Raw genomic sequence first — 22,905 nt, forward strand, 5'->3', positions numbered from 1 at the left:
GCAGGACTTTTCAGTAAAGTCTGCCGATATTCCTGTGAAATAGTTGAGTATCATGCTATTGCATATATTTTTAATGCAGAAGACTGTGAAATCTGCTAGACCCTCCCTGCTGTGGTGGGCAATTTCATTCAGTAGTATCCATTAAAAGAGGGCTTGTATAATGGGTCTGAATTCAGAAGCAGATACGGGAATCTGATAGTTAAGTCATGCGGACCCACACATACTGAAGAAGAGCTGCAAGATACATCTTTTTATCTATGGTATGGAGAACTGGTAAGTAACAATGTCCTATGAGCAACAAATTCTAACACTGCTTGGAAAACCCTGTACTACCGGCTGATCTGATCCAGAAAGTTAACAGGTGTTGTCTTTGAGTGTTTTATGTTTGTCTAATTTGCTTAAGCATTTGCCACTATTAATATTTACTTCTAATTTCTTCTACTGTGATTTCAGCAGCAATGTTTGTAAAATATTGGCATAACATGCAATTTATGACCTGCCCCAAGGATGACATTAAAGTTACTTGTGCAAGTAAATACATAAATATATGCCAGTGTCGTAGAAACCTCTTCACTTGTGGAATGCATTGCCATGGGAGAAGTGAATAACAGAACCTGGCTTATTTGCCTGTATGCATAATATTTGTTCTCTGCAGGAAAACCTAGCAGCCCAGTTTGTCAAAGTAGCTGAAAACTGAACTAATGTTGATTTCTAAAGTGTCTTTATTTAACCAGAGCTTATTTACTGCAAAATGTGTTCTATTAATACAATGCAAAACTATCTGACAATACAGTTGAAACTGAAAGCAGTGCTTGAAGATGACAGCCTGTATTTACAAGTTTTCTGCATGAGCTTTAATTACAGTGTAACATGATGCAGTGCTTCATGACAATAAGATCCCAATGTGCAGATGAAAGGATTTGGCTTCTACCTCTAAGTGGATTCAGAGACTGTTCTTCAAAAAAAACCCAACAACCTAAAAGACTTTGAGTTTAAGATGGATGGTTATAGTGTGCCTTTGAGCACACATGCTGGTGCCTTTTCTTTAAGCCATAGCACACACATGAAACTGTTATAAGGACTACATGAACAAGGTTTTTGGGTCATTTAAAGAATGAAATAAATTAGTGTATTGGTGGTGTTGACTAAACAGCACAAAGCACACAGGGAAAAGCTTGCTGTTAAGACAGATCAGGGTAAGCACTGGTGGAAGGGAAGCTTTTGGAATGGCTTGCAACAGGACCTCTGAATAAAATGACATATCCCATAGCTGTGTACAGCATCTTAGCTTCAGATATTGCTCTGTTATGCTTGTTAATCCATTCTTCAAGTAAGCAACCTTTCATTCCCACTCCCTGGGATGCCTTTTAAGTAGCCACCAGCAATTTGGTCTTGAGATAGGGAATATATTGTTTAGAAAAGATGGATCTTGAAAAAGGAAAAACATACCGCTTTTAACAATCACATTGTCACATTTAAGACACATACTCAATCTGAAAAAATAATGTTAGAAAATTCTCTGTATGACTCCAAGCACAAAACATGCCGTAGTTTTCCTCACCTTTTCCCCAAGAAGAAATAATGGTATACGAATAAGTACAAAATGACATAGAAGTTTGAAGCACATATGTGGTCTAGTGAATGCCTGTCTGTTTCATTCATCTTAATGGGGCTTGCATGGGCACAATGGAGGAGGCAAAACCTTGGCCTAAATACCATGTATTTGTATCAACAGATGTGGAAAGAACAGAGAGTTTCTACATAAATAATCGGACTCATTTCCTATGCTACTTGTATGTAGCCCAGTTACATTGTTTTGAGAGTACTCATTGCTGCTCAAAAGGCCTTGATTTATTTACAAAATACAAATCAAGTGGCATTTCCTGGCATTTAAATGATATCGGGACACCAGACCCATTAAGGTAATATAACAAAAAAAGTTCATGACTACTGGACTGGTATTATAAAACTTTGCTCCTTGAGACTTACCAGCTACTCTGCTTGCTCCGTCCCGCCCAGGAACTGGCTCTGCTGTTCGTGAATAGAGGGCTGGGAGTTCAGGGATCTGGGAGTAAATGTAATTTACTGCATCTGGTGTCAGAGAACAGGAAACAGTTAGATTTGTGCTACGAGCCCCACTGGCTTCATTGCTTAGACAGCAGAGCGTTGTCAGCCCCGACAATAGTTACTGGAGCTTTGTACTAGATAATTGGATCAAAGCAAACAAAGTGCAAAGTCACTGTCGTGTGATTGGTGTTCAATAGACTAGCTGAGGCAGGAGGGAATGGGTCCAGATGACTCAAACCTTCTGTCAGTTGAACACATAAAATTATTTGTCAGGAGGTTCTAGATTTATCAAGTCCATGACCTTTAAAATAGCGGGGGGATAGAGGGGGGAAGGTAAGGAACAAACCTAACATGATACCCCCAATACATGACATTCCAGTTACCAATATAAAAGCCTAAAAATGCTAGTGTTGACTGAATGGGATGAAAGGCTGGCTCTTTTGCACTGGCTGTTTCTGCTATTATTGAGCCAGTATTTAGCTTTTTGTTCTTAGACCTGAAATTTGGCTAATAATGAAATTGCATATGCGTACAGATAGGGTGCTCACTGGGATCTTCAGTACATATTAAGCACCTGCTAGTTCCGCAGTGCTATCATTCTCAACAAAATATGAACTCGTAGAAAGCTACCTGAAGGGACCAACTTGTTTTACATTTGAGCTGATGTTTGTTTTGCATTAGCTAAACATGTTCCTTAGAAGAGACATTAAAGAAATTTACAGGTATTTACTGGGACATATTTTGTGGTTAACTTAAATATGACTACTCAGTGTATATAATTCTGCTAGAATTCGGTGGCTGAGCTAAGAGCAGAGCTCAAAGCAGAGATGTGCAAATAGCTGACTTACAGTTGAGTGACAAACCAAAACAGAAAAAAGAAAACAAAACCCCCAACACATTGTTTCCTATCAACTGGAAATGTTTTCATTTTTTAAAGGAAATGGTTAAATTTCTGTTCAAACATATGGTCCTATGTGGCATGAAACAGAACATAGTTTTTCCTCCAAGGGTACTTTGCTGATACAGTGTATAATTTAAGTTGTCAGACCCTCAGTATGGTCTGGTCCATGTGTCAGGGTAGGAGGCAGAATCTGCCTTTCTTGGTGTGTCTTGTTATAAGCAGGTGAGATAGGAAGACTAGTGCAGACCATAAAAGTGAGCTGGTGCAAGGAGAGAGAAAATGAAGTGGCTGTTGTAGGCTGCTTGACTGCATATGGTGAAGGGAAATACTTTCATCATGTTCCCCATGAGCTAACACTCATCCAAGAAAAAAACCCTACACCTGGTGACATCCACAGCAAAGACATCATGTGCCGCCTCAAATCCTAAAATCTGTTTCTTTGGCAGGAAAATTAGGCCTGGTGTTAGTGAAATGGTTTTACCACCTTAACAGCCTGCAGTGGCCTCCAGCACTGTCGGTTCCCCCTTCAAGAATCAGAGGAGGACACAGAGGCAGAGTGCAAATTCAGTCCAGAAAGCCAGGAGGTTAGTATATAAGTTCAGGTTGTAACAGATAAATTTAAAACAAACAAACAAACAAAACTACCAAGACCAACACTCATCCAGGGAAATATTATTTTATTTCATAATTCTGTGGACAAATGGCAGTCTTGGCAAATGGGCTTTGTATTTTCAATGCATACTGTTTCCTCAAAGTATTTATTTTTAGCAGTAGAGCCTAGGAGAAATAATTGTTTAGGACACAGCTGACTGAGCAATGGCTAGCAACAGCTGCTTTCTTTTGCAGGCTTTCTTGCCTGTGATGAGAAATTGGTACAATGCTTGGTGGTGTTATTCTGGGAAATATCACCAGCAAATGAGCAGGCCATTACTGAAAACTGAAGTAATTTATCAGAAGAAAGAAGTGGGGACTGTGTTTTGGGGCCAGAATAAGAAGGCACTATGTGTTCTATAAATGGCAGAAATTTAGTAATTATTCACCCCGTAGAGTGTGCTGCTGGAACAGTAGTTTCAGTACACACTCATGCAGTGACTTGAATGATAGACCTATCTATTCACACGTGGGTATAACCAATGCAGACTTGTGCTGCTTAACTAATCATCCTTACTTCTTTTGCAGCCCATGAGAATAAATGGACATTTTTAAGCTACAGTTCTCATGCCAGGGCACTGCAGGAGACAAAATCCTTCGCAAATGCTTTTTTTTCCCCAGTGTCTGTAAAAGGAACTGATCTGACCATCCTGGCAGCTAGCATTGCTGATTTCTAGCAGTAAGTAAGATCAGTTGTACAGCTTGATGGTGAAACTCTCACTTTGATGCTGCACGTCTGTGAACCTCAGTAAGTTGTTGTGCCTTTTTTTTGTTTGCATTAGGAGGCAATACATAGGTAAATGTTCGGTATTATTAATGTTGACTTAGTTTAGAAATTTCTCTGGATGTTACTTAGAAGAAAATATTAAAAGAATAGCTTTGGGGCTTCTGACAAACTACTACATTCTCACTACTTTCATGAGAATGGAACGCCATGGTGGGGGTGGTGGGTGAAGGATTCTCCTTTATTTTCTTCTGAAGCAGGTGGTGGTGTTGTGTGTTAGAAATGGGGTATTTGACTAGAAGAAATTGGGGCTTGGATGAGTCTGCCAGTTCCTGCCTCATCCCCGTCCGAAACCAAATTAAAATGCTCATTTCCCTTTATCTCACTGACAACAAGGTCTGTTTCATTTAGCACCTTAAAAAAGGATATAGGAGATCAATTTTACAAGAAGCAGATGAGACACAAATTAGCATTTCATTGACATAAGAAGACAGAACATAAATTAAAGCATCTGAACAGCCTGCATTCAATATCTTCATTTCAACCTTTGATGAGTTATTAATATCTAAGGATGCCATAAAGCATGCCCTGTGGCTTTTTGCGCTACTTACAACAAACTGCATTTAAGGACTACAGCACTCTTCCCTATTACCAGACAGAAAGGTGCTTGGGAAAACATATGGGGCCAGACAGTCCTTCAAAGGTGCTTGCAGAAAACTAAACCGTCAGAATTGCTTGGAATAGCTCCCACGCAGAGGCTTGTGGCCAAATGTCAGATGAGCTCGTTTTCCAGGGGCTGGATTATCTTTAAAAAGTCTGACTACTACTAAAATTAGTACCTAATGTCTTCTGCAAATGCTGACTCCCTGGGCAGGGCTATTCCACCTGCAAGGGCCTCTGGAGTTCCATGGAACTATGTCAGAGAGAACAGAGATTATGACCCTCCCACCAGAGCTGTAAGACCATGAACGGAAGTTTAAGCAGGAAGCTTTGCTAAAAGCTGAATAGCCTGGCTCTGACTTAGTGAATCATGCTTTAGACTAACAAAGTTGGGGGTAGAATCCACAGCTGACACCTATATATCCATAAGCAATGGAGTGGGTAAGTGTGCCTATCAGAGTTGTAGGGAATGCTCCCCAACCCTTTCCAAAGGCAAGAACCCTCAGTTCAGCCACCTCAAGTGAATGTGTGCCAGTGTATGTAATCTGGACAATAAGCAGGAGGGGCTAGTCAGTGTGAGAGATGTCACGGGGGTCACAGAACCTTGATGGGAAAACTCACATGATGGGAAGACCACAATGGATGGCTATAGACTCCTTCAGAAAGACAGAAAAGGAAAAAGAGGAAGTGGAGTTGCCCTTTAGAGAAAATTGAGTGCATAGAGCAGAGCTCTGAAGATATGCTAGTTCTACTGAATGAATGTCTTTGAACCAAGGTTAGAAGGATCATCACCCAGGGAGATCCTACATTAGATATATGCTAATGACCTCCTAGTCAGGATGATGAAGCCTACAAAACCTTATCTTGGCAGCTCAAGGAAGTCTCAGGCTGACAGAACCTGGTCCTTACGGTTGGCTTAAACTACACAAACATTTGTTAGGAAAAAAACACAGTGGTGCACTGTGTTCATCAAGTTCCTGGATCACATTGAGGATTGCTTCCTGCAGCATTTGCTGGACATGCTGACTAGGAGCAGCACTTTGCTAGGTTTAGTGTTCACAAACTGAGAAGAATTACTTGACAACATAACTACCAACGGTAGCTTAAGTTACAGTGACCACAACATTGAGGAGTTAAAGGTCCTGCTGAGCACACTGAGGAACTAGGATGAAGACCCCAAGTTTTAGAAAAGCCAACTTAGATATGCTCAGAGTCCAGCTGCAAGAGATTCCATGAGAAGCATCCACGGAGGGCAAAGGAGCTTGTGAGTCCTTGGAGTTGTTCAAGAAGTGGCTGCTGAAAGCACAAGAATGGTTCACCCTCTGCAAAAGGAAGAAGGCTGAACAAAAGACCACCCAGCTTAACAATGAGCTTTTAGGTATAATTGAAAGCAAAATGAAGAATATTGGCTATGGAAAAACTGCAAAATAGCCACTGAGGACTACAAGAACCTTGTTAGAGCATGAAGAGATGCAGTCAGCAAGGCTAAGGCTCGACAAGAACTGAAATTGCCCAAAAATGTCAACTGCAACAAGAAAGGGTTCTTCAGATTTGTGAGTAGTAAGCAGAAGCACAGGGAAGACATAGGCCCATTACTAAACAGGGCAGGGAAACTGGTCCCTAATGATGCTGACAAGGCAGAGGTTCTCAATACCTTCTTTGCCTCTGTCTTTATTGGTGTAGCTGGACCCCAGATCACAAAGTCAAGTAGCTGCTACAACTCATGTGTTGACTTACCAGTAGTGAAGGAAGGACTGGTCTGCAGCCTCTTGCAAGGGCTCAGACCACATAAATGCATGGATCTTGACAGAATTCACCGAAGAGCGTTAAGAGAAGTGGTTGACATTGTTGCAAGGTAACTGTCTATGATATTTGAAAGTCACGAAGGTCAGGGGAAGTCCCTGACCACTGGAAGAGGGAAAATATACCGATCTACAGGAAGAGGCTAAAAGAAGACCCAGGAAACTAGAGGCCCATTACTTTTACTTCATTCCCTGGGAAAGTGATGGAATGAGTCTTCCTAGAAACTACAACAAACCAAATGAAGCAGGTGATTGGTAAAAGACAGCACTGATTTATCTAGGGCAAATAATGACAGACTAACCCGATCACCTTCTACACAAAATAACATCTTTGGCTGACACGGGGAAAGCACCTGAACTTCAGCAAAGTGTTCAGCACTGTTTCCCACAGCCTTCTCCTGGACAAACTGGCAAGATACTGATTGGATGGGTGGTCTGTGAGATGTGTAGGAAATTAGCTAACAGGCTGCACTCAAAGGGTGGCGATCAATGGTTTTTACTCAGGTGGCCAGAGGTGATGTACTTGTGGCAGCCATGGATGCAGATCAAATTAAAAGGTTACTTAAAACCCTACAGCTGTAAAAATGACAGCTGATGCGTTTTTACAGGACACGTGGAGAGCATTCTACAAAGATCTGTGCATGAGTACTCTGAGGACATGCTCGTCTGTTTAGCTGTTGGGTTGCACAGATGACTGAGGTCAGAGGAGAGAAAACCAGAAGAGTCCCTAAGCAATGGCCTGGGAACTAAAAAACCCAGCCCTAGTTTCCAGAGCCACATGTTAGCCCAATATATGCTGATACATACCAAATTCAAACAGAGTTTTGTGCAAACTGTAGTTACTGTAATTGTGGCTTCTGTATGTTGACTGAAGTAGCAGCATGTGGTTTGCATACAGATGGCCAAAGATTCCAGAGGACGAATTTTCCCCTAAGGCAAGTTCAGCAGTCAAAGGAGTTACATCTTAATGTAGCTTTTATTTTATATATACATTGAGCTATAAACATACATGCACACAGAGTAATAGTTTTCTTCTTTCCATTTGTTCATGATGTGCATGCAGCATAGCACTACAGCATGCCTGGTTTTGACTGCAGCCCTGAGCAGCAGCAAATGATGCCATTACTATCATCATCTCAGGCCCTGTTTAATGGAGACCTTGGCAGTGACAAGCCACAAGGACCTGGCAGAAGCACAGCTGCAGGTGACAGGGCCACAGCCCCCAGCCTCAGCCTTTCTGCTCTGCTTTCTCTCACACAGTGATCTATGAAGGCAAAGTGTGTTTATACCCTGGAAAATGTATGATTTACATTTATTGTGCCTGGATGACTTCAAGCTCAAAAATGCTTATTGCCAAACATAACTGCTTTCTAGGAAAGGTGCGAGGGACACATGGAAACACTTCATCAGCCACTGGTGCTCACCACCACTTCTATCTTCCCCTCAAATCCTTCTCCTGGACCCCTCTGGTCTTTGAGTACTCTGTAGTTGTGCTTTCTGCACACTCAAAAGCTCTTTCACCACCGTATATATGCCACAAAAATGGACATGGACACAATGATGAGATAAATCACTTTCTGTACTGTCATCATGTTTAAAATAAAGGGAGGGATGGACACAAGGCAAACTAATGTGAGATTTATGGAGTGGAAGTCCCTCAGGATGTGGCAGTAATTGAAGAAATTGCCCCAACAGCTTGGTGTTGGTTTGTGTGGATGTTTTACACAGCTTTCCTGTATTAGTCAGTGGCCCTTGCCGTTTTCCTCTGCAGCATGTGTTACACATGGTTGCCAGACAGATGGCTGATTTGCAGCAACAAAGCAAGTCTTACATGTTTTTGAAGGAATCTATGGTACCAATGTGAGTGCAGCTAGCTGTGTATGTGTTTTCTTCCTGCTCTCATCAGCTACTCTCACGGACTGTTGTCAGAGAGCAGAAAACAGAGGACCTGCTCAGCTTGCACCATGTGAAGATGCATGGTCACACAGTGCCCACAGTGGGAGGGCTAACAGGACAGCCTGCAGCCTTGGCCATCCCTAGAGGAGCAGAGTACGGTCCTGCTTAGAGGATGATCTGGGCTCACCTCAGCCCACAAGGACCAGCTGCCAAGAGGGAGAGACAAGATATATAGAGCAAGCGGCCTGGAAGAGAAGAGGCACTAGCTAAATCAGCTACACCCCTTGCTCCCTCTGCTTGCACATTTGTTCCAGGGCTACTCTCTTCTCTTTGGCACATTATTGCAGATTTCTGCTACCCTTCAGAAATCATGAGCTGTCCTCTCTTCTGGTTCAGTTTGTGAAGGAGGGAATCCACTCAAAGAAGGCAAAATCTGGAGAGCAGCGAGGATCCTCTTGAACCCAAAGAATACTACATTGCTATAAGAAAATAGTTTCAGGGAAACCACCACTTTGTATTTGCTAGCTAGGGCTTCCTTTGGTTCCATTTTCATCACAATACACCTGAAGAGGTAGACCATGTCTTACAGGAGTCATAAAAGCTGCAGCACATTTTGGGTGCTAATTCCTGTAGGTACCACTCCTCTTTTGGAAACTTACCAACAATCATGGTGAAATTCTGCCATTCTGGATCTTTATTTGCTTTATGGTAGCTAATTTCAAATGCTTCAGGAGGAAGAGTAAGTTCTTACCATGAGGCATCCTATCTGGGATCTTTTTTTTTTTTTTTTTTTAACAACAGGGTTAACACAAAATTTGAATTATATTGCCAGCTGTCATGGTTTTGGCTGGGATAGAGTTAATTTTCTTCCTAGAAGTTGCTATGGTAATGTGTTTCGGATTGAGCATGAGAATGATGTTGATAATCCACTGATGTTTTAGTTGTTTCTGAGCAGTCAAGGACTTTTCAGCTGCTCATACTGGCCTGCTGATGAGAAGGTGGGGAGCATACAAGAGGCTGAGGAGACACAGCTAGGACAGCTGAGCTCAACTGACCAAAGGGATATTCCATACCATATAAAACTGGGGGAAGAAGAAGAAAGTGGGTACGTTCAGAGTGATGGCATTTGTCTTCCCAAGTCACCATTATGTGTGATAAAGTCTGGCATTCCTGGAGATGGCTGAACACCTGCCTGCTGATGCAAAGTAGTGAATGAATTCCTTGGTTTACTTCACTTGCCTGTGAGGCTTTTGCTTTACCTGTTAAACTGTCTTTATCTCAAGCCACAAGTTTTCCCACTTTTATCTCTCCAATTCTCTCCCCCATCACACCTGGGGTGAGTGAGTGAGCAGCTGTGTGGTGTTTAGTTGTGATTTGGGGTTAAACTATGACACTAACAGAAGTGAAAATTTCTGAACTAGATTTTTGTGTTAAAAAAAATAAGACAGCTCCAAGTCAGCTTATATATCACATATTAATTTTGTATTGTGTCCCAATGCTTTACTGTTAGGCTCATCCTACATGTTCCTCATCTACACTCCTGGTACAGTTGATACAGTTGTGCATGGCTTTGTCAGCCTCTGGAGGATCTCGTCTTGACCTTGGTATTTTGAATCTTGTCAGTTCAAAGACACGCACTGTGGACGAGTGTCTGGAGTGCAGATTTATCTGCCGATGGATTCTTCCTGGGTCTTAAGTGTCCTGGAGACATACTACAAGGGTCTCTCTAGCTTCCTGGGAGCAAAACATACTATTTGCTCACTCAGACACCTACATTTCTAACTCAGTATTTAGACTGATCATACGTAGTGATACTGAGTTTATAAACTAGGAATTATTACATCCTCATCCACCCATGTGACGTTTTTCTTCTGTAAGAATCACCATACAGAGAATATAATTCATCAGTGAAGCAGTTTAATGCTAATAATTGTTCCTGGATATTAGGAATAGTCCTTGTTGTATTTAGCTGTTCACAAACAGAGCATGAGCACATACAATGGAGAAGACTGACCACAGGGAGGTGAAAAGGAGTTTGCAGTGCAGGGCTATCATGTGGTGGGAGAAGTCAATAACATACAAGTTGTATGATGTCCGTTTTAAGTCATCCATGCTGTTCTTTTCCCTTGTGTGCACATAAGAGGTGGAGATCTGCTAAAGGAATTATGTTTCACCACAATAGTGATGTTTGTGCTTGCACTATAGCAATACCAAAGAAAAAGGTAATGGCTCTAGTAATAAATCAGAAACACACAACAAAGAGAAGAATCCCCGCTCTGTAAACCTTTGCAACAAAGCTATAGTAACAGCTTTTTTAAAACCCAAAGTTATACGATAATAAAAAGGCACTTACCACCATCCTGGTGTGAGAAACTCTGTGAAAGGAAAAAATAAGACACTTAGTTAAACCTTTTATATTTTTAGTGTAATTTGCACAAAGTCTGGATTTTTGTGCTAGGTTTGTTTTTTTGTTTTTGGTTCTTTGTAATTTTTAAATGGATACTGGGGATGTGACTTCTCAGGTTTAGGTGCCATTTGAGACTGGGGGAGAGGGACACGGTGTAATAAAAGGAAAACAATGCTGTTTGTTGCAGGATATAATTTTCAGAAGTGGCTTTTGTGGTGAATATCCCTATCACGGGGTGCCACAGGGAGCAGGGAAGTTTGAGATGCCTTTCAGGGTCCTGCTGACATCTTTCTGTGGGACTGAAAGCTCACACCGTATGCCTGCAGATAAGCTAGGGAGATAGTCTCTGAAATCCCTCTTAAAAAAAAGAGTGGGAGTGGAAAGGGGAAATCCAAGTAACCCAACCAAAATAGATCTGATGCCTCTGTATCTTTTCTAGTTCATCCTGTTTTGAGATATGTGCCCTCAATCTTCCCATAAGTGCACATGTTATACCTGCTACTTTCAGACAGTGCTAAGAGTCTACATTGGTTTCAATCTGTGCCCGAGTGACTTTTTTTTTTTTTCTTTTTTTAATACCTTTTGCAAGTTGTCCAAAGATTTCTCAGTCTCTTTTAGTTTCTCCAAAATGATTTGTTCTTTGGCAGATATTTGGGATTCCTCACTTTCTAACTTCTGTATTTCTTGCTCTAACCTGTGAAAGACATACAGACATGCACATACACACAAAAATAAAACGTGACAATTATTTCAATGATCCATAGTTTCCTAGGTATTAATTAGAATTTCAAATATCATCAGGAATAACTTTCACTCGTGTTATTCACAACTGCTTTCCTAGTGTATGAAGGGCATGTGCATTATTTGTAAAACAGATCTATTTAAAAGAAAAACATTAATTCTCTTATTATCCACTTCTGCAAAAGCAAGTACAGATTAACTAAAAATATATCTTGGTATCCCTTCACCCCAATTCCTGTAACATCTCTCAGCTATACACTTTCATTTTATAAATCACAGTACGGGATATAACCGTAAATACGCAGTAATAATTATAGGAATAAGTGTCTTCTAATGCTTCCGTACTTCAGACAATGAAACTGGAAGCAGTTGTTGGAAGCTGGCAGTCAACCAGTTGTGTTAGGAACTTCTCTTGGACTGGTGCTTCACCCACTCCTGACAATAACACTTTGGGATATCCATCTTTGCTTTCTACTGTTACTGCGTGATACTGGGGACTCCAGAGGCTTCAGGTAATAAAATACACAGGCTGCTCAGAAAATAAACTTACTTTGCTAGGCAATGAGCATTGAGCACTCTCGTTTCTCTTGTCAAGACCTAATGACATTCAGTCCTTAAGATGCGTCTATTGTGATCTGAGGTACACTTTAATCAGGGTTAGATTCTCCATTACTTTAACTCAAACCTCCTTTTCTTGACATGATTTATGCAGGTGCAGGATGCTTCCCTCTTTCTCTCTCTCTCTTTTTATATTTATAACCATCTTTATTTCCTCACTTTTGACCAAATAAACCTTCAAATCTATAATATGACTTAAGATCAACCCTTTTGAACAGGGATAATTACCTAAAACCCCATTTGCCTACAGAAAGAGCTCTGGCTGCTCTGCTTGTTGGACCATATTTCTCTGAGTGTGACAGATCAGCATTGCCCAGTGCTTTCATCACCCATGGCTGCTGGCTCCTGACTTTCTGCCACTACTTCTCAAGAGAAGGGTCAGGGCACTGATCCAAGCTAAAGGAACATATTTTTACTCTTTGCCAGCCTGGCTCAGCACAGGACTTCATTAATGCCTGTTCAATCAAAAGGCAGAGGGCAGGGACAAAGTGCCAGTGAGCAGAGAGGGAGCAGGGAGGGATTGCTCCTTTCAGGGACTTGACAGCTCGAGTTGCTTGTGAAGTTCATACGTCTATATATAGACGTAGGGTTCTAACGTAAGGCAGGAAATTTTTCCCCACGTTCTAACTGCACAAGGATGAAAGATGTGTGGCACTTGCTGGTAACACTTTTCACTGGAGGGAGGCAAAAGTGTCAGCATCAAGTTGTTGCCGATGGAAAAAGGCAGATTTTGCTTTCCTGAAGTATGTGAATACTTAGTTGTCTTGAATTCATGGTGGTTTGTTGAACTGCCGTTTTTCTCTCTTAGAGGCAACTCCCTCATCTCCAAGTTGAAATCACTTAATTGCAGTGATTTTGAGATGAACTGTTGGAAAGTACTACTCCAATCCACTTACTGTTTTATCTAAATTAATATAAAAAATGAAAATGCAGAAACAAAATATTTTGTTTTGCTGAAATAGAACAATTCTATACAGAATGATTTTTTTCCCCTTATGTTGTGATTCAGAGAGAAAGCTTTCAAAAAAATACTTCACTTTTCTTCCCAGGGAATGTTTTAACATACCTAGTGAAGTGAAAAAATAATTCGTCACTGAGGTCAGCCAATGTCATGCTCCTACTTCACAAATTTAGAAGTCAACAGGAGGGAGGCTTCGTTTCCTACCTTATCTCTTGGAACAATTAGTAGATCCACATACATCTATACCTTGCTAATAAAGATATTGGAACTATTCTGCTGTGCTGTCAGGTGAAATTACACTGTGGATCTGGGTGAGTCAGGGTTTAGTGGTATGTTCTTTTTCTTCCCAAGTGAATCACTAAGCAGCATTTTCAGGATACATATTCTGCAGCCTGGCACATTTTGATCGCTACATGATCCAGGATGAGACTGGGAAGTAGGAGTGCACAGAAGTCAGCAAAGACAAAATACAGGGGAAGAAAGAAGTGCTTTTTATTTCAAATGAGCTGGACATTAGTTAATAGTTTATGACCATGAAAACACTGGTGTAAGAACTCATTTGACATCACTGAGATTATAAGCAAGTTGACTCCTTATAATTTGGGGCAATTACAGTTGCACCATTTTTTGTACACCAGCTCAAAACTGTACGTTTGTCATGAATTGTTTGGTCTTACACAGAAAGTTTGCTTCCAATGCATGTGCATGATAACTTGCACTTGCATACCAAGCAATTGATTGAATTAATATTTTCTTTCTTTTGTTTTTATTTGATTATGTCTTTTTTCTTCCCCTCCTGGTTCACTTCCTCAGTTTCTGCTTCATTTGTGCCACTCTACCACTCACCAATAAAGTGACTTGGAGTTGCAACATTAGGTTACCCTATTTTGACAACTTTTTATTTTATTTCTTTTTTCCTGAATCACTTCTTCAGTTCCTTCCAGAGGGGGTACTAAGAAGAACTTACTAAAGAGGAAAGGGATGGAGACAGAGCTGCCAGGATTTAGAAACATGGATGAAGTTTGTAGGGGCACAGCTTTCCTATGTGACACTGAGTGGGAATGCATATATGGGAGCAAATTGCCCTTTTTCCACTGAAATCAGTGCAGGTAGAATGAGAGTGTCCCAGGCCCTGTGTGGAATGTGTCTGAATTCCTAATTATGGCAGGAAAAATACGGAACGTTCAGGAAGAATGTACGTGTTACACAGGGATCATATAGCAACCGTTAATATCCACAGGAGAATGATTTATACCTTTTCACTCATCTGTACTCTCTAGGCTTAAAGGCTGAGGCAATGCTGCTGAGGCACTGAGGCAACAGGAATATTTAAGGGCACAGTTTCCACTCGATACGTTGTATACATTCATCAGTAAACCACCTAAGCACCACAGACCTCACTGGAAAATTTGGACCTGGAGTCTTTACCGCTTCTTTCAGACTGCCTTTTTACCTAGGGGCCAGCAATGCAAAAATTAAAATCATACTGCAAACTGAAGGTTGTCTTGCACCTTTTCTTTTTTTTTTTTTTTAGTGAGCTTCATATAATCAGAACTGCTGAGTGATAACGAGAACTGCCTGCTTTTTTTTTTAGTAACAAGATACCACAGAGACATGCAAATTAGGTCCGAAAATCCAAATGCACTGATATCACATCTGTTTTGAGCAATAGGCTACATGATGGTTTAAACAGTAATACATCCATTCAGAGTGCACGTGTGCACGTATGAGCATAGACAAAGTGTTTACATTCTTCCTGTGTGAACCTGTTAAATATTCAATAAAGTTCTTCTAGCCCAGTTTAAAAAGGATGTGCTTTAATTGTCATTTGACACCTGGAAAGGAAACCTTATAATTCCCTTGTTCCTGGCTTCTCAACAGAATTCAGGCTGGCGTTTGAAAGATGCCACAACAAGAAAGCCAGTTAAATAAACAACTACAATATCTGAAGTTCTGTAAGGAAAAAAATAAGAAAGAAAACGGAGATCCAGGCGAGGCAGAAGTGGTGCAAGACCACTAGAGTTGTGGCTTATTGGGCCAGGCAGTTATCTGGTCACTGGGATTTGCTAAACTGTTGATACAAGGAGAAGAAATGGGTCAGGGAGTCTGGAGTTGCTTTGACAAGGGCATGTTTTTTTCAGTGGATATAGAAAGAACCTTATTTTTCCCAAACATCAGAGAAACTAACCAGAGAGATTTCACCACTCAGAAAGCCAAACATGCCTTGCTGATAGTCTCTCTGTCCTGCAGCTTTCTTTAATGGGTGTCTTCCATAAGCATCTGAGGATACAACAGGATTTTCAGGAGGGCTGAGAAGAGCTGCTCATGTAAGGCAGGTGACCCTCCTGCTCATGTTAGCAGTGATGTCCTGCTGTGAAGAGGAAGAAGCTGCCAACAGCAGAAGGGATGTTGTCTCTTGGCCAACACTTTCCTGTCATTTGGAGATGCCCTGGTTCCTTGGTCAGTAGGATTACAGGCTCTCAGGATAATACAGGCTGGAAGCAACCTTGGGGGGTTCTCTAGCCCAATCCCCTCCTCAAAGCAGAGACAGCTGTGAGGTCAGACCAGGATGCTCATGGCTTCTTCCAGCTAGGGCTTGAAACTCTAAAGTTTAAATTTTGAGGCTACTCACAGGCTTTCTCTTATATAGTCTATAGCTATCAGTCATCATGCCCTGCAAAATTCAGACCAGAACCATTCAGAGCTGCAGGGGAAGGGAACACACCAGACTGCTAAACGGTGTGTTTGATGGGATTTTGACCCAACCAGAAGTCCATACAAGTGTAGGCAAGGTGGGCAGTGCAGTTCCTGCAGAGATGCTGGGATCAGGGACCAAAGGAGCTGTCAGACAGCACAGAAGACTTTAATTTAGGTGACAAAAAGTGGAGTTAAGAAGGGAGATCTAAGTGAGGAAGAGGCAGTAGGAGAGTTTTGGTATCTGGTATGTGTACTTGTGCGTTTATGTTTAGCACTCAGTACCCAGCAAACATCATATTTGGACATAGGGGACTTGTTTTGTGCTCTAGCCTGAACGTGGTAAATGCATGCTCTCTAGATGAAGGATTTCCTCTATTTCCCATGCTAGGATGTTGACACCCACTGACTTGGTCTGTCATTTTCCTCTCTGCTGAAAGGCGAAGACTGTTCCTGCACAAGGCGCGGTTACCTCAACACCCAGAGGGACCTGGAGCAGGATCCCGCAGGGCACTCACACAGCTGGTGCCGTCATGCTGCTTTGCAACAGGAGCGTACAAATTCCAACTAAGCAGAACGATGCCTGAAGAAAACAGCCTCCTCTACACAGCTAATTAACTCTGGCAGATAACATGATTTCTAGAGATACCTACACTTGGCTCAGCAGTGTGTTGTTTTTTGGGGTGGGATGGTAAAAGCATTATAGACAGGGAGAACAGCTGCAGGTTTATGGACCAGTTTCTTTAGCCTGTACTAGCTCTGCATGCTCGGTTGCACATGAGAAATACTCCTGTCATTTCTGCAGTGAAGACAGAAATGTAATAGAAGGTATATCTGCAGCACAAATACTGAGATGTCAGTGGAGAAAGGAACATCCATCAGCACTAATAAGGTAAATATACAAGTATTCAGAACTTAGGGGAAAAACAGGAAATACCTAATCAGAGTAAACACTTGAAGGGAAAAGGTAACGGATGCATATGTAGAGTCGGGGACGGCTCAGCTATGAACTGATTATTTTGCTATTGCTTGGCTAACGCTGTGAATCAACCTGATATAAAAGGCACAAAGAAGACATGGGCCTGTATATCAGTAATTACTGTCAGTTGAACATCCTGAGGTGTTACAGCTGCTATTAAAATGGCAGATTCACAAGCAGTGAACTGCAACAAACTCCTCTGATGCTTACTAAACAGAAAGTTAAACAACAAGTTTAGTCCTAACAGGGCTTGCTCATAGGGATGAATTTGATCTCTGCACAAACTCTCTGCTGGTCTCAAGGATCTTGCCCTCACAAAGCTTTTGACCACACAGCAAAACCAGAAACTGAAACTAACGTGCAGTGTTCACCCTTCTGTGAGTACAGAGCCACATGTCGTTTCCCACAGCGCAAAAAAGCACTGGCAAAAATTCTTCTCCCCATCAGCCTCTCATTCCTACTTTTGGTCATTGTAAAGGTTTCTGGGGCAGCAGGGTACCTGTTAGCTCACCCAGCTTCAGAATAACCTTGGAAAATGAACTGGCAAGTGGAAAGGGAAAGGGTTCCTCCTGCAAGATGTGTAAGTCTTGTGTTTAGGCTCTTTAAACCTGCAAAACTGGAGAAGATATGGGGTGCTGTATCCTAAATCTCAATCCAGCACCTCAGCCATTGACGTGCTTTCTATACCCTTATCAATCACCAAGCACCAACAACCTGGCTGTAAATCAACACACCTAAGAAAGTGGAGCTAAAACCATGAACAGTGCCTTTTATCTGCTGTAGGGGAGGGGGAAATCACTAATACTCGTTTTAGTTTCCACATTGGTTTAGTTTTCTTAGCAAACACCAGCAGTTGTGACAAAGCCAGTTGGACCATCTGTGGATGTCACCCTATACCAACACATAGTGCTGATGGCAAAAAAACTTGATTTCAGGTCAGTTGCAGGATGTGAAATGGAATTCCAGAGCTGAGTAATTCAATGCTTCTTAGTTTGTCTTTCTGCAGACCTCATCCTTTTTGAACTGCTCATCCTCAAAGAGGAAAGCTGGCAGTGCACATCTTATGATTTCCAAAAAGCTGTTGTTTACAGAGTGCAGCTGATAATCAAGTGAAACAAACTTAATGAGAATCTTTGAAAAGGCAAAATATCCATGGCTTGGAAGACTGGGAATGCATTATCAACAATCAATGCTTGGAAATGAGATTCAGGCATGATGCTGAATGAGTTGCTTTGGTAATCTCTGTGAATCTTCCTGAATACACAGGAAGGGAAACCATTCCCTTCACCAAGCAAAAATTGCATCTCAGTACCAGCTGATGAACTTGGGAAGAGAGGAAAAACTCTCTATAATTCCCTTTGTTGTTTGAAGTAAATGTGTATACACACATGGGTAGAAAGAGAACTGTATATTGATATTTTGCATCTGTTGGGTTTAAGATCAGGTTAATATCTGCTAAATTAGACAAATCAAGGCCAGTAAGTCAAGCACTGGCTTCAGGCTTTCTGGAGCTAAACATGACGAGGTGTAAAACTCAACAGTCATTACCCTGAGATAGTAAAATGTTGGCTGCTCCAGGTGTAGAAGGCTTAGTGTTGACATAGTGCAAATGCATTGACCTGGAATTGCAGAATTTATACATCTGAATCCTTTTTGTTACCAAAGCAAGACTGTGTATAAATTTTTTTCAGTAGTTCGCCTGATGCAGAGTTAAATTTCCCCAGCATGGGGACTTCCAGTGTCCTCTGGAGTGACTTTTCCTCCAACTGGAAGCATGTTTTCACGGCCTGCTTTTCCTCTATTTTAGAAGGATGTTATCTCATTCCAGTATCATCTCCTCATATCACCTTAACACCAGAATTCTTGCCCGCATGGCATTTGCATCCCATACTTGTTTGTGGACTTTTACAAACATGAGCCTTCCAGGGCCAAGTTCTTCAAACTGGAGATATCTCCAGCCTGGGTGAGATTACAACTTGAAAACTTCCCACTGCAGGCAGATCAGTGACTGGAACTCAGTGAATCACCATGCCTTGGATGCTTGCCCTGAGCACATGGCTTGACCCTCCTTCAGGAAATGGAGGAGAAAAAAATAAAATAAAAAAAAAAGCCCTGTTCTGAACACAGCCCCTCGGCCAGTGGCCAAAGAGGTGAAAGAGTGAAGAGTCCACTTATTTTCTCTCTGTCTGCTCATACCAGAGTGGTTTGATCTGAAAACTTCAGTGTGTGTTCCTGAGCAGGCTCCAGGCAGGAACTGGCAGATCTTACCAGTCCCTTTATTTCCTTGCCCAGCCAATTAAAGACTCTGATAGCCTAACCCACTCTGGCAGAGTCTGGCTTTGAATCATCCAGCTCTTGGAGCACTTGTGTTTAAAACAAATGGCACAAATGTCCTTGTTTCTTGGCCCAGCCCTGTGAGATTAAAATGCATAGTTAAACTCCTCCTGGTGAAGCTGCATTTTGTCTCTCCTGTTTACTATTGCTATCATTTTCTTCTTCCATGCCCAGAAAGCGGACAAGACTCCTGCCCTTGGAGCCCCTTGGTCCAGTGTCCAAAACTTCAAAAGAAAGTAAATGAAGTGAGAAACCATAGCTGACATAAAACAGGTTGCACAAAAGCAGATATGCAGCTTGCCATATTCGGACAGGCTGAGAGTCACACCAGACAATGTATGGGACTTACACCACAAACACAGAGATGCATCATCTGCCGTTCACTGTTTGGTACCTGCTGGGGTGTCAGGAGGAAGGCAGGGAAGAAAAAATAGTCATCTGAGAGATGACAGATGCTCTGTACTTTGTAATTGGAAGGTGAAGGTGCAAAGACTCAAAGGACACTGGACAATGCAGAAATTTGCTTGCTCTCCCATGGCTTCAAGTAAACCTTTTCAGGACATCACCAGGAGAGTTCGTCCTGGGATGCCTAAGGACACACAAGCGTACAGGGACAAACGTGCCCATATGTCTTGCTGTTTTGAAATCCTCCCCACCTCCCATGCTGTCCTTTGCGCCTACCGTTGAGGTGTACTTCAGAGGACCAGCCAGGCAATCTGAGCACAGGGAATAGGCTCCAGAGAGGACCTAATCTTCCCAGCACAAAGTCCCTGTACATGAGAGCATGCACCTAGAGACTAGAAAAGCAACACAGGTGTGGCCAGCCCTGTGAAAAACAGTTTTCTGGCACATTGCAGCTATGCACACGAAAATTCATTTAGATTTAGCAACACATGCCGGCAGTCCAGCTGTACAGTGGTCTGTGTTATTTATATCTTGGGAGAGGTCCAAGAAATAGAGGGAGAACAACAGGGGAGATGACTGTTGAGTGCTTGTTCCTCCACAGTGCAGCAGCGCTGGCTACTGCAGCATTACCCAAGGTTATCGTGGATGTACAATCAAAATGAATGCATGACCTTATGCATCGCACATATGGTAAGCTGCCAAGGAAGGAGAATACTTTTGTGCAATTCCTATACATACTGATACACTGGAGGTACACATTTAGTTACCTAGCAGCATTCACAAGGAAGGCAGGAAACCTGGAAGAGGGTGTGAGCTTTAGGTCCACCTTCTTTTTTAATGAAGGGAAGGAAAAAACCCTCAAAATTACTACAAGTATTTCCCTTAAGAGGTTTCAGCCCCCCATGTCCAGACTGCGAATATACTTTTTGTCCTTGATTTACAATGTCAGCTGAGAGACGAGCTGCTAAGGTTCGGGGGGAGCTCAGGGCAGAGCATAAGCCAGGCAAAGCTACTGGTAGACAAGGACCTGGCGGTGCTGGTTGACAGCTGGCTGAACATGAGCCAGCAGTGTGCCCAGGTGGCCAAGAAGGCCAACAGCATCCCGGTTTGTATCAGGAATAGTGTGGCCAGCAGGACTAGGGAAGTGATGGTTCTGCTGTACTGAGCACTGGTGAGGCCACATCTCGAATCCTGTGTTCAGTTTTGGGCCCCTCACTACAAGAAAGACATTGAGGTGCTGGAGTGGGTTTAGAGAAAGGCATTCCCATGTGTGCTGTCTCCTCATTGCCCTTTCTCTTTTTCATCTCTCTTCTTCACATAAACCAAGGGCATTCACTTTTGACCGGTCAAACAACACTTGTATCTGTGGGCTGGCTCTCTAGTCACCTGTGCTAAAGTTGCTCTCCTCTGTAAAGAGATCTCCAGAGAACCAGGGATCATGGGGACCAAGACCCTTCCCAGCTTCTAGCGTGAAGTGTGCACGCAGCTTTAGAACTTCTGTAACTGTTATAGAAAGGGGAGAATCCAAACATCAGCTGCAGCTGATGGGAAAGAGACACACTTCAAAGGAGGGAGTTCATGTGTGCTCACACTGCACACTGTCATACATAACATATTATACACTACTATTGTATATATAATGTAACTTATACTATGTCACATAGTTATAATCCCCACTTGCCTTCTGCCACATTTCTGCATGTCTTAACCACTAAGAAACGATGATACAGGCTGCACGAATGCTACCGTTATTGAGAGATGCCTGACCCTGCTACCAGCAATGGACATCTTGTCAGGACAATGCAATTTTCAGCATGTGTATAGGAAAAATTTCACCTAAAAGGGCCTGGGCAAAGGTTTGTGAGTTCACCAGAGTGAGAAGAGTTCATGGGTTTTGGAGACACTTGGTAATACTTTTTTCCCTATATCTTTCCCTGCGCTGATTCTGTGGCTCTCTTCCTCAGAGAAGAGTGAATACAGAGGGACGATACAGCAAGGGCCACGAGCCCATGCAGCGCTCAGCAGAATCTGGGCCATGCTGATCTGCAACCCTGTCTGCCTGGGGTGAAGCAGCGATGTGGGATATCACTTCCAACCTAAACTGTTCTGTGATTCTATGAGCCTATGACTCTATTATGTGCATTACTCAGCCATGGGGGTGCACAGAAAGGCCATTTTGACAGTGCCACACAAATACCAGCAAACATACATATGTTCAAACTTTCTGAGGCAAAAGGAAGTTTGTCAGAAAGTCTGCCATTTTACAGAGATATAAACTGACCCAGCAAAAGGCTTTCTTTGTAGCTAATCTACATACAGCAGACAAAACTGTGCTGCTGTTTTTTCCCTTCTGTGTTCTTTTTTTCCCCCCCCTGAACTGTATTTTTCACCTTTTGCTTGATTTGTAGTTACAGTTCTTTCCACCACTTGTCTTGGGCCAAAGATTTTTTTTTTTTTCCCCAAGGATATAAATATTTTTGATGCAAATACTATTCTTCCTCTGATTTAACTATTACTTAGATTATAGAATCACAGAATGTCCTGAGTTGGAAGAGACCCACCACAATCATCAAGTCCAACTCTTGTCCCTGCACAGGACAACCCCACAGTTCCCACCATGTGTCTGAGGGTGGTGTTCAGTCTCTTCTTGAACACTGTCAGGCTTGGGGCCGTGACACCTCCCTGGGGAGCCTGTTCCAGTGCTCCAGCACCTCCGGGTGAAGAACTTTTTCCTAATGTCCAACCTGAACCTCCCCTGGGACATCAGAGGGAGAGGGGAAAGCTAATGGATGTACTAGTGGTTATATCAGTATTTGCCTGTTTCTCTGCAGTGCCACATAGCTCTTAGCAAACTCAAGATCTTCATTAAGACAAATAAGAGAAATGTGAAAAAAAACCTCATGGACAACTCTAATTTTTTGCTTGTGTTGATAAGATGCAGAAGTTCTTTATTGCCATGAAGATGTGCACGAAAGTTTCAGTGTAAGACTCATAGCAAGTGTTTTATTTCTTCTGAACAAATTATTTGAAAAAATGCACTGAGCTACACTATAATATCTCTGGCC

The 22,905-nt window shown here is 42.2% G+C and overlaps 1 protein-coding gene across 7 annotated transcripts in view; it reads right to left on the bottom strand.

Annotated features, from left to right (window-relative positions):
* PALM2AKAP2 (PALM2 and AKAP2 fusion) overlaps positions 1-22,905 on the bottom strand; it is a 267,852-nt gene that overhangs the window by 149,255 nt on the left and 95,692 nt on the right. For 4 of the 7 annotated variants that reach the window (XM_065046386.1, XM_065046383.1, XM_065046387.1 and 1 more), the window contains 3 exons: positions 11,688-11,802; positions 11,055-11,076; positions 1,990-2,091 (listed from right to left, as the gene is read on the bottom strand). In XM_065046386.1, the coding sequence (XP_064902458.1) occupies positions 1,990-2,091; positions 11,055-11,076; positions 11,688-11,802 (239 nt within the window). The remainder of the gene's footprint in view (positions 1-1,989; positions 2,092-11,054; positions 11,077-11,687; positions 11,803-22,905) is intronic. The other 3 variants (XM_065046385.1, XM_005513418.3, XM_065046401.1) reach the window with 1 other exon arrangement.

This window comes from Columba livia, chromosome Z (assembly GCF_036013475.1).
Source record: "Columba livia isolate bColLiv1 breed racing homer chromosome Z, bColLiv1.pat.W.v2, whole genome shotgun sequence".
NCBI classification, from domain to species: domain Eukaryota; kingdom Metazoa; phylum Chordata; class Aves; order Columbiformes; family Columbidae; genus Columba; species Columba livia.